We start from the raw sequence: 13,021 nt of genomic DNA on the forward strand, positions 1-13,021 counted from the left end.
TGCAGGAAGGGACCCCCTCCTCCTTTTTTCTTTTTCTCGGACAAAGCCTCTGTCTGTTGGCCAAGTATTCTTCCAATGCATGCAAAGATGTTGCATATGCTAGAGAGAGATGTGTGGTAAGATCAGCTGAGCCCCCAGAGTCACTCCCACCCTTCCCAGTTACAGTCACAACACAATTGCTTTTCACCTATGCTTGCTTCAGTTGGGTTTTTGTCACTTGAAACCAAAGAAATCCTGAGTAATACAGCAGACTAGACACCCAGATTGTTTCTGATGAAATACTATGTTTGTTTTAGTCTCAAACTTCCTAGTAGCCATTGCTTTTGGAATCTTCCTTTCAATCTCCAAGCCCTTCTACCTCCCTGGTCAGGCACAGACTAACTAATATCCTTCCTTTTCTTAGAGACTGAGATCACTTCTATGCAGAGATAAAGTACCGAAGAAATCAAGTTCAATCTAATGATGCTTCTGCTGGTTTCTTCATTAAAATGACTATTTATTATCTCTTTTGTTAACATTTTTGGTAATTTTTCTGCTGTCCACTTCAGCAGCAGAGTATATTGTCCAAACACTGGCTGTTTTTACCTAGTCTTTTTTTTTTTTTTTTTTTTTTTTTTTTTTTGATGGAGTCTCGCTCTGTCACCCAGGCTAGAGTGCAATGGCGCAATCTTGGCTCACTGAAACCTCTGCCTCCCGGGTTCAAGCGATTCTCATGCCTCAGCCTCCCGACTAGCTGAGATTACAGGCACCCACCACCACACCCAGCTAATTTTTGTGTTTTTAGTAGAGATGGGGTTTCACTATGTTGGCCAGGCTGGTCTTGAGCTTCTGACCTCAGATGATCCACCGATCTCAGCCTCCCAAAGTGCTGGGATTACAGGCATGAGCCACCGCCCCTGGCCTTACCTAGTCTTAAAAAGAATCATTGCCACTTTTCACTGACAAATCCCAGTGTGTCTCTGTTTTGTTTGTAAGGGATGGATCACTCACCCTCTTTGGTATCTGTCCAACTCATGGAGAACTGTGTGGTCACAATATTCAAACACCAGGTGAAGCCTCCGTTTCCTCCTGAAGACTTCCAGGAGGTTGACAAGGTTGGGATGCTTGAGTTGCTGAAAACACAAAAAAACAAGGTACTAAATTTGACTTGTGAAAGACAGCTTTCTCTAATCTTGATCCAATAAAAAGTAAGTTGTTTGTCCTTTAAGAGTTTCATTCTTGGATTGAAGGAGGCTGTCAACAGTATCATCTTACCACTCTTCACAAGCTATATCTCAGTAGCTTGTAAGTGAAAGATGATTATAACCCAGGTGGTTGGTGAGGGCAAAGAGAGGTATAAGAAGGCTAGAAAATAAAAAAGAATGAAGACAGATGGGAGATGGTAATACAAACTCAGCTTTCAAGGTTCAGATCAAATGTCCCTTCCTAGGGTCTCCATTAATCTCCTCAAACTAGTTCAGTGCCTTGTATGTCTAAAAGCCCCCCTGAAGTATGACTCTTTCAGAATTACTAAGTAATTAATAAATAATATGTAATCCTTAGTAATTATTGTTCGGTTAATTGTTTAATGTCCTCTGGTATCAATAGCTACGATAGATAAATTCAATAGAATATACGAACGACGGCATCAGGGTCTACGTTCTTCTGTTTATCAAAATTGTGGTGGTGTACTTCCAGCGCCAGGCCCTGTACATAACAGGCATTCCATCATTATTTACTCTCCAATTAGATGTGCCTGAAAATGTGTGTCTAGGGGGGGAAAAAAAAAACCCAGGAGTGAATGTGAGCTTTGGCAGAGATAAATCTTGTACCTAGCTTCCTGGCCCTTTCTGGACATAATCCTATCAGAAACACTACAACTAGGCACTGGTCTCTTTTTTTCTGCAGATGAAAATGAGAGACTTACACTAAGAAAGACCAAAAAAATCACAGGAAAACGTATCAATCATGGAGTCCCTTCTGCAGTGCCCATTCACTATCAGATCACAATTACAGTCCATTTTACCTACTGTTGTACATTTAACAGTTGGTGGATTGCTCCTCTTTTTCCAAATATTCTTTGATAGTGCCACCAGATAATTTTCCATAAGAATTTTACAGTCAAGTGCTGCTTTATCACATTAAGTTTCCCCCATTAACTCCCCATTCCTTCCTCCCCCTAGTGCCTGCCAAACACCATTCCACTTCCTTTTTATTTATTTATTTATTTATTTAATTTTATTTATTATATATATTTTTTGAGACGGAGTCTCACTCTATTGCCCAGGCTGGAGTGCAGTGGCAAGATCTCAGCTCACTGCAAACTCCGCCTCCCGGGTTCAAGAGATTCTCTTGCCTCAGCTTCCTGAATAGCTGCGACTACAGGTGCACACCACCACGTCCAGCTAATTTTGTACTTTGAGTAGAGACAGGATTTCGCCATGTTGGCCAGGCTGGTCTCGAACTCCTGACCTCAGGTGACCCACCTGCCTCAGCTTCCCAAAGTGCTGGAATTACAGACTTGAGCCATCGCACCCGGCCATGAGACACCACGCCCAGCCTCCACTTTCTGATTTTTGACAAGGTACCTCCTACAGGTGGAATGATAGAGTAGTGTGTGTATGTGTGTGTGTGTGTGTGTGTGTGTGTGTGTGATTGGCTTATTTCACTTAACGTTATGTCCTCAAGGCTCACCCAGGTGGTAGCAAGGTTGAGCATGAATAATATCCCATTGTATGAATATACCACATTTTGCTTATCCATCCATCTTTTGATCTATGGCCATGGCTTGCTTCCACCTTTGAGCTATTGTGAATAATGCTGCTGTGAGCATGAATGTACAAATATGTTTTTGAGACTCTACTTTCAATTCTTTGGTTGCAGGAATGAGCCAGGCATATGTTTTGTTTTGTTTTGTTTCACCTACATTCCCCAGGTGATTCAATGTGTATTCAGAGGTATTAATCACAGACAAGCAGGCACTCCATAAGTAATAAAAGGTATAAGGAGGAAAATGGAAGTTCTTGAACTGCATGCTGTAGCACATTTGTGTGGGCAGTGACAGTAAAAGCAGCCCGCAAGGAGATACTAAAGAAGACAGTTCTTTTTTTTCTCATTTTCTCTGTAAAATCCCTCTGTATTTTCAAGATGTGAAATTCCTGCTTCAGATATTACACGTGATGAACAAGTATAAAACATTCAAGACATTTCTAAAGCCCATGTCTTAGTCCATTTGTGCTGCTATAACAAAATACCTGAGACCGGGTAATTTATAAAGAACAGAATGTTTTTTCTTATAGTTCCACATGCTGGGAAATCCAAGTTTCAGGTGCTGGCATCGGTGTCTGCTGAGGGCTGCTCTCTGCTTCCAAAATGGCACCTTGTTGCTGTGTCCTCACATGGCAGAAGGCAGAAGGGCAAGAGAGCACCCCCCTCAACCTTGAGTTCTTTATAGGGGTGCTAATCCCATTCATAAGGGCTCTGCCTCCCAACGGCCACACCTCTTAATACAGTTGCACTGGGGGTGAAGTTTCAACATGAAGTTTGGAGGGGGTACCACCACCATTGAAACAGAGCAGCCCATTAATCACCTTTGGATCTTAGAACTGAGGGCGCTCCAAGTTATAAAATGCCACATTTGTTATCATACCTGAAAAACCCTTAGCCTGAACTAACATTCTGCAAACACAGTAGAATATAACTGATTACTGTCTTAAACCTCTGAACTGGATTGATTAAGACGTCTCAAACAGAGAGCAAACAACCAGGTTAAAAGGGGCTAAATGCTAACTTTATGACAGAATTCGCAGAAAGCAGAGGTTTTCTTTCAGACTGAAAAATAATCATCCTTAGGCTTTACTTTCATTTTCACACTATTTGCTCCCTTGACAGGATGTGATATTGAGGCCAAGACTTTGAATCTTAGAATTCTCTTTCCATTTTCCACATTCCATATTTAGTCCTCATGTCTCCAGCCGGCTCTTCTAACAGAAGTAGAAATGCATCAGTTCTACCCAAACAAATCCCTCGATCTTCTCTGGATGAAAAGGCTGGTGCCTCCCACTTGCCACGTCCAATCCTGCAGTGATCACAGCAGGACACTGCTGCCCCAGGACAAGGCCCAAAGGTCCTCTCCATTTGGCCTCTGCTTACCTCTCCAGCCTCATCGCTTATAACTTCCTTCTGGACCCACTGAATTTCTCTCACTTCCTAGAAGGCTCACACTCCCTCTCATTTCAGGACGTGTTCAGTTTCCTGTCTCTAAAGCACTCCCTACCTCCAGATGTTACTTTCTCTGTTCAGCTTCCTCTGCCCCACCCTGACACAGCTGGTATGCACTGCAAGAGCTATGACCTTGGCACCCAAGCAAGGAGTAGCACTGTGCCAGTAAAGGACACTGTCACAGCCATATCCATTTGTCTGAATGGGACCAGTAACTATTATATTGCACCCATCTTGCTATGCTACTATACATCTTTTGAAAACCAAAGTTCTTAGCCAGGCGTGGTGACTCACACCTGTAATCCCAGCACTTCGGGGGCCAAGGCAGGTGGATGCCTGAGCTTAGAAGTTCAAGACCAGCCTGGGCAACGTGGTGAAACTCTGTCTCTACTAAAACTACAAAAAATAGCTGGTTGTGGCGGCACACACCTGTAATCCCAGCTACTCAGGAGACTGAGGCATGAGAATCACTTGAACCCAGGAGGCAGAGGTTGCAGTGAGCCCAGATTGCGCCACTGTACTCCAGCCTGGGCAACAGAGCAAAACTCTGTCTCGAAAAAATAAAATAAAATAAAATAAAAAATAAAAAAGAAATAAATCTGTCTATTTAAAAAAGGAAGGAAAACTGAGTTTCTGATAACTGCATGTATTAAATATTCAAATAACACGTAGGTTCTTTCCAATTTTTTGCTATCATAAATAAGGTTTTGATAAACAATTTATTAGCTGGTTGCCTCACTTGGACCAAGTTAGTTAAGCTCCCTAGGCCTCAGTTTTCCATCTGTAAGAGAAAGTGCAAGGGCTGTAGTGCCCATTTCACACAGGCACATACAACAGGGTCAGGTAAATATTAACCTCTCTATAAACATTAATTATTGATATTGTTACCTTTGGGTTAAATTTATTTTTATTTAGAATTATTTTTCTCTATTCATTTTATTCAACAATTATTTATAGATCTTAAGGTGCATATGGCACTGTGTTAGCCCTAAGGACATAAAGACAAATAAAGCATGTACTGCCCCTACCCGCCTGGGGCTTAGAACCTAGGAAAGGAGACAGATGTTGGAGAAGTCATTACAGATATGATAAATGTTATAAAAATGAGGTAAAGAGTACCTGGTTTGAGGGTGAGGTGTGGTTCAGGGAAAATCTCTTTGAGGAAGTGGCCATTAAGTTAATGACTCATTAACTGAAAATGACCTGAAGTTAACTGGACACCATCTAGAGCCCCAGAAATATAGCTTTATGGCTCTAACTAGATACAGTCAAATTGCTTTCCAAAAGGATTGTGCATATTTACCCCTTGGCCAGGAGAAAGTAGTTTTACCATATTATAGGCAGCTTTAAGGAGCATATAGACAATTTAAGGCTTGTGATACATATTGCCAAATTGCTTCCTTTGAGGGATTACAGTGCCTCTGGCAACACAGGAAGGTGTAACTTGTCTCTCTCATCTTCCTCCATGAGATTATCTTCAAATAATTGCAAACAGCTGATAACTTATCTCTCAACCTGTTTTTAGAATAATTTTAATATAGAAAAATGATCATTAATACTAAATCCTAACTAGGGGTTATACATATTAAATTATAAATATTTTTAAATAAATTATTAACTTCCACTGGGTTGCCAGGATTCCAGGCGACCTGAAAATACTCCAGAGCAGCAGATATGAGGTCTGGCATAGCACCCTTATGAAGCCAGTACCCGTCCGTCTGGCTGTGTTCATACATTCAACAAATATCCCTAGAGCACTGTGATGGTTAACATTGAGTGCCAACTTGATTGGATTGAAGGATGCAAAGTACTGTTTCTGGGTGTGTCTGTGAGGGTGTTGCCAAAGGAGATTAACATTTGAGTCAGAGGACTAGGAGAGACAGACCCACCCTCAATCTGGGTGGGCACCATCTAATCAGCTGCCAGCACAGCTAGAATAATGCAGGCAGAAGCTGGAAGGACTTGACTTGCTGAGTCTCTGGCCTTTATCCTTCTACCGTGCTGGATGCTTCCTGCCCTCGAACACTAGACTCCAAGTTCTTCAGCTTTTGGACTCTTGGACTTATACAGTGGTTTGCCATGGGCTCTCCGGTCTTTGGCCATAGACAGAAGACTACACTGATGGCTTCCCTACTTTTGAGGTTTTGGGACTCGGACTGGCTTCCCCGCTCCTCAGCTTGCAGACAGCCCGTTGTGGGACTTCATCTTGTGATCGTGTGAGCCAATTCTTCTAATAAGCTCCCCTTCATATATACATTTATCCTATTAGTTCTGTCCCTCTAGAGAACCCTGACTAATATAAGCACCTATTCTGCATCAGGCATTGGTGAATGAGACAGAGGACTCAGGCATTAAGCAAAGACATGCCATAAATAATCTATGAAATTAGGCTGTCTCAGAGAAACTGGCCCTGAGGAAGTGACCTTGAGCTGAGTCTAGAGGGTAAAGGTCTGACCAGACCAAGGGCAGGGGTGGTGGTAAAGGCACGGATGGCAGCTTTCCAGGCAGTGACTGGCCCTGAGCCAGGAGAGAACTTGGGTCACTTCAGCAACTGAAAGACAGTGTGGCTGGTGGGTGAAGCTCGTGGAATCAAGGCCAGCCAGAGTGTCAGAAGGCAGATCCTACAGGGCCTTGCAGGCCCTGCCAAGCAATTCACACTCTATCCTAGTGTGACGTGAAGCCACTAGAAGGAATTTCAGCAAGACATGATATGATACCATGGGGCTCTTAAAAGCTCCCTACGGCAGCAGGATATAGAATGGCTTGGAGGAGGCGAAATGGATGCAGTGGCTGTTGATAGCTGAGATTGTGGTGACTTGGAGCAGAGCAGAGGCAGGGGAGTTGGTGAGAACCTTTGTCTTGAGATGTATTTTGTTATCAGAATAATCAGGATGTGGTGATCGGCTGGAGGTGAGGGACAGGGGAGAAGGAAGTGTCAAAAATGACACAAAGGTTTACACACTGGGGTAGATAGTGATGCCATCCCAGAGAGGGGGAGTGAGACTGGGGGAAAGAAGTCACTAGCTTTGTCTCATTGAATTGGTGGGGATCTGAGACACCAAAGTGGAGTTGTTATGTCAGCCAGAGTCTGAGCGAAGATAAAAGCCAGGGAGTCCGCATGTGTGTAAGCGAAGCCATAGGCAGAGGGAGGAGATTGCCCTGGAGGAGCGAGAGTGAGATGAGAAAGCCGTCTAAAGAACCCTCCCACCTAGATGTGTGGTTGATGAGGAGGAAACACAAAAGGGTAAAGGGAAGAAGGCCCCTTAAGATAAGAGAGAAGACAGCAGAGCAGGCTCTATGGGGGCATCATGGGAGGAGGAAGTGGTCAGTGTTGACAGAAGCTGCTGAAAGTTCAGATGGATACAGAGGGCTGAGAGGTACCTGGTGGGCTTCCCTGGGTTGGGGTCGAGTGACCTTATTGGAAACAGTATCAGTGCAGTGGTGAGACCAGAAGCCAGATTATGTGGACTTAACATCTCAAACTTCCTTACTTCTCTCTCTCTATTGACCCCACTGACCTCAGGGGTAGAACTCAAAGGGACACCTCCGATCCTCAAACCAGTCTGCAGCGAATAGCTGGAGGTGTCCATCATAGCCCCAGCATTGTGAATGTTTGCATTCACAAGGGTTTGGATATTTCTGCTTCAATGCTGAATGGAGTTCTTTAGGGACATACAAAGGAATTAGATGAGAAGAACCAAGCAACACAATGGACAAACTGTTTACAGGCTTACCCAACATGTTCACAGTACATACAAGTAAACTTAATGGAACAGATTACATTACCATATATACCACAAAGATGTTTGGGGCTCATTTAATGGCAATTCCTTCCTATGTTCAAGTCTGTGAAGCCAAAGCCTCAGGTCCGGGGTGTCTGTGCTGGGCTAATCTTGAAGCTCTTGGTGCTCCTTACCAGGCCAGTATCACTTCAGCTATGCTCTATCTAGAAGCACGGGCTTTCTCGGACTCAGATTTACTTTCTCATGGACAAAAGTTTCCACTTTTGCTGCTGCTATTTTATTTTAGTCTTCCTTTTATTTTCTTTGTGTTTTTAAAAAATTTTTAAATTATTATTACTTTTTTGAAACAGGGTCTCACTCTGTCACCCAGGTGGGAATGCAATCACAGCTCATGGCAGCCTCCAACTCCCAGGCTCAAGGGATCCTCCTGCCTCAGCCTCCCAAGTAGCTGGGACTACAGATGAGTACAACCATGCCCAGCTAGTTTTTAAAATTTTGTGTAGTGACAGGGTTTTGCTATGTTGCCCTGGCTGATCTCAAAATCCTGGGCTCAAGCCAACTGCCCATCTCGTCCTCCCAAAATGCTGGGATTACAGGTGTCAGCCACTGCGCCCAGTCTATTTATTATTTTCTGAGACAGGGTCTTTCTCCATTACCCAGGCTGGAGTGCAGTGGCGTGATCGTGGCTCCCTGAAGCCTCAAACTCCAGTATCAAGTGATCCTCTTCCCTCAGCCTCCTGAGGAGCTGGGACTACAGGTGCACATCATCATAACAAGCTAGTTTTTTTGTTTTTTGTTTTTAATTTTTTTTGAGACAGTGTCTCACTATGTTGCCCAGGCTGACCTCAAACTCCTGGGCTCAAGCGATCCTCTCACCCTAGCCTCCCAAAGTGCTGGGATTGTGGGTGTAAGCCACTGTACCCAGCCTTCTCTCTTGTGTTTCAAATACTGATGTTCCACATTATGTTGCCAAGTCAAGTATTTTCTGTGACACTAAAAAAAAAGACTTCATTTTTCTGAGGTTGAATTTAGCCAGAGCCCTACCTGGTTTCCCTGCAGAGCTGAGAATGCTACATACATATCCTACTTGGGCAGCTGTCTCTATCATCAGCCCTGTGTCTTCACTGGACACCCATCTGTTCTGATAAGTTCAGACCCTCCATCTTCTAAGGTTAATTGCTTGGCCTGTTTAGCCCACAAGATTTTGAAGACTTTTGTGCTAGTTGCCAACATTTTTTTTATTTTTTTATTTTTTGGATGGAGTCTCACTCTGTCACCCAGGCTGGAGTGCAGTGGCACAATCTCGGCTCACTACAACCTCCACCTCCCGGGCTCAAGCAATGCTCATGCCTCAGCCTCCCAAGCAGCTGGGATTACAGATGTGCACCACCATGCCCGGGTAATTTTTGTAGTAGAGACAGGGTTTCACCATGTTGGCCAGGCTGGTCCCAAACTCTTGACCTCAAGTTATCTGCCCACCTTGGCCTCCCAAAGTGCTGAGATTATAGGTGTGAGCCACTGCACTCAGCCACTATTCTTAACCAGGAAATGTTACTTTAAAATCCTAGTTACCAGGAGTCTGTTGCAAATGCTGGAGATAAGCAGGTCTAGGCCTGTAGACTCTGTGGCACTAATGAGTTAGGGCTGAGAGCGGCTGTTCACTTTAGACAAGGCTTGTATGCTTTAGTTCACCGCAGTCCCCACCACTCCCTATTGCTCCCTGATCATGAAGCCAAGTGAGAGTTGCTCTTTATCATCACTTTTGCCTTATTGACTTTCTTATACTAGAGTTAAAAGTGAAATATTTGTGATATTTATTGTGATGAATATTAAAAGTGAAATAAAACGAGTTAAAAGTGAAATATTTAATATGTCCAATTTCTATCAAAAGTGGAAAAATGTACAAGCAATAGAGGCATATTTAATTTTTTGTTGTTCTTTTAAAACTTTATTGTAAATCGTAAACTTATTGTAAATATACAATTTATAATTATATATAATACACACACACACACACACACACACACACACACACACACAGTTGCTCTGTTGCCCAGGCTGGCGTGCAGTGGCATGATCTCGGCTCACTGCAACCTCAGCCTCCTGGGTTCAAGGAATTCTCCTGCCTCAGCCTCCTGAGTAGCTGGGATTACAGGCACCAGCCACCACCCCCAACTAATTTCTGTATTTTTTGTAGAGACAGGGTCTCACCATGTTGGCCAGGCTAGTCTCAAACTCCTGACCTCAAGTGATCCGCCCACCCCAGCCTCCCAAAGTGCTGGGATTACAGGCGTGAGCCACCATGCCTGGCTAATTATATATGTTTATGGGGTTCAAATTAATGTTAGGATTTATGACTATAATGTGGAATAATTAAACCTAGCTAATTAACATATATCCATCACTTCAAATACTTACCATTTTTTTTTGTGGTGAGAACATTTGAAATCTAGTCTTTTAGCAATTTTTTTTTTCTTTGAGACAGAGTCTTGCTCTGTCACCCAGGCTGGAGTGCAGTGGCATGACCTTGGCTCACTCCAACCTCTGCCTCCTGGGTTCAAATGATTTTCCTGCCTCAGCCTCCCAAGAAGTTGGGATTACAGGTGCCTGTCACCACGCCTGACTAGTTTTTGCATTTTTAGTAGAGATGGACTTTCACTATGTTGGCCAGGTTGACCTCAAGCTCCTGACCTCAGGTGAGCCACCTGCCTCAGCTTCCCACAGTGCTAGGATTATAGGCGTGAGCCCCTGCACTCGGCCTCTCTCAGCAATTTTGAAGTGTACAATACATAATTAACAACTATGTTCACCATGTTGTGCAACAGATCTTGGAAATGAAGCTTACTCCTCTTGTCTAAGATTTTGTACCCTTCGACCATCATCTCTCCATTCTCCTCCTCCCCAGCCTCTGTAACCACCATTCTACTCTCTGCTTCTAAGAATGTATTAGGCTGTTCTCACATTGCTATAAATACCTGAGACTGGGTAATTTATAGGGAAAGAGGTTTAATTAGCTTATGGTTCTGCAGGCTTTACAGGAAGCATGGGGCTGGCATCTGCTTAGCTTCTAGGGAGTCCTCAGGAAGCTTACAATCATGGCAGAAGGTGAAACGGGGGCAGGCATGTCACATGGCAAAACCAAGAACAAGGGAGAGAGAGGGAATTGGTGGTGAGGCACACCTATTTAAATGACCAGATCTCACAAGAACTCACTGTCACAAAGACAACACCAAGTAATGAGGGATCTGCTCCCATGACCTAAACACCTTCCACTGGACCCCATCCCCAGCACTGGGGATTATAATTCAACATGAGATTTAGGTGGAGACAAATATCCAAACTATATCAATGAGTTCACTTGTTTCAGATTTCCACATATAAGTGAGAACATGCGCATTTATCTTTCTGTGCCTGGCTTGCTTCACTTAACAGCATAATGTTCCCCAATTTCATCCATATTGTCACAAATGTCAGAATTTTCTCCTTTTTAAAGGCTGAATAGTACTCTATTGTGTATATATACTACATTTTATATATGCATCCACTGATGGCCACTTAGGTTAATTTTATGACTTGACTATTGTTAACAGTGTGGCAATAAACATGGGAGTGCAGACATTTCAAATTTCAATCTTTTGGGTAAATACTCAGAAGTAGGATTGCTGGACCATATGGTAATTCTATTTTTAGTTTTGTGAGGAATCTCCATACAGTTTTCCATAATTTACATTCCCATCAACAACTTTAAAGGTTTCCTTTTATCCACATCCTCACCAACACTTACCTTACATCTTTTTTATCACAGCCATTCTGACAGGTGTGTGATGATATATCATTGTGATTTACAGTTGCATTTCCCTAATGATTAGAAATGTTGAGCATTTTTCCATATATCTCTTTCCATATATCTCTGTTGGCCATTTGTATGTCCTCTTTTGAGAAATGTCCACTCAGATCCCAGGCTCATTTTCCCCCCCTCTTTTAGAGACAGTGATGGCACCAGTGGCCCATCTGGAGCAGCTGCTGCCATGATGTCGGCTGCAGTGGGGAAGACGCAGCCATGGCTGTGTGCTCCCTGGAGCTGGCAGGAGCTGGGAACAGATGGGAGCCTCAGGTTGGAGGAGCAGGAGCCCCACCCTCCCAGGCGCAGCTGCAGCCACCCAGCCATGGCAGCAGACCTGGGCATCTCTGCACACTTGGGGTCTGGGAGGCACCCCTGCCCCTGCAGGCTCAGAAGTGCCATGACTGATCCGACTCCCTGACCTCTCTCCACTCCTGGTGCCCGCTCCAATTTCAGAGCAAAGTTATGGCCAAGCCCAGGGACTGTCATGACCCGGTCAGGTGTGAGCATGCTGAGGGACATGCTGACACGCCAGCCCCCTGTAGCCTCAGACCCCTCTGGACTTTGGGCACCACTGAGCACATGAGGGAGACCAAGGGAGGGGAACATCTAGTTTTTGAGCTGTTTGAGTATATTATATGTTTTGGGTATTTTGGTTTTGTTTTGGTTTTTTTTGAGATGGAATCTCACTCTGTTGCTCAGGCTGGAGTGCAGTGGAGAGATCTCGGCTCACTGCAACCCTTGCCTCCTGGCTGGGTTCAAACAGTTCTTGTGCCTCAGCCTCCTGAATATTTGGGATTACAGGTGTGTGCCACCACACCTGGCTAATTTATCTATTTTTAGTAGAGACAGAGTTTTGCCATGTTGGCCAGGCTAGTCTCAAACTCCTGACCTCAGGTGATCTGCCTGCCTCAGCCTCCCAAAGCGCCAGGATTACGGGCGTGAGCCACCACACCCAGCCCGAGTTCATTATATATTTTGGATACATATAACCCCTTATCAGGAGTAGGGCTTGCAAATAGTTTCTCCTAATCCATAGGTTGTCTCTTCACAGTGTTGTTTTCTTTACTGTGCAGAAACTTTTTAGTTTCATGTAATCCCAATTGTCCGTTTTTGCTTTTGTTGCCTATGCTTTTGGGGTCAAATTTAAAAAAATCACTGCCCAGACCAATGTTGTGTAATTTTCCCCCTATGTTTTCTTCTAGAAGTTTTACAGTTTAAGTCTTTAATCAATTGG

At 43.8% G+C, this 13,021-nt stretch overlaps 1 protein-coding gene across 3 annotated transcripts in view; it reads right to left on the reverse strand.

Annotated features, from left to right (window-relative positions):
• CDKL1 (cyclin dependent kinase like 1) overlaps positions 1-13,021 on the reverse strand; it is a 66,824-nt gene that overhangs the window by 28,386 nt on the left and 25,417 nt on the right. For all 3 annotated transcript variants that reach the window (XM_015143659.3, XM_077940978.1, XM_077940979.1), the window contains one exon: positions 991-1,112. In XM_015143659.3, coding sequence (XP_014999145.2) covers positions 991-1,112 — 122 coding nt within the window. The remainder of the gene's footprint in view (positions 1-990; positions 1,113-13,021) is intronic.

This window comes from Macaca mulatta, chromosome 7 (genome assembly GCF_049350105.2).
Source record: "Macaca mulatta isolate MMU2019108-1 chromosome 7, T2T-MMU8v2.0, whole genome shotgun sequence".
Taxonomy (NCBI): domain Eukaryota; kingdom Metazoa; phylum Chordata; class Mammalia; order Primates; family Cercopithecidae; genus Macaca; species Macaca mulatta.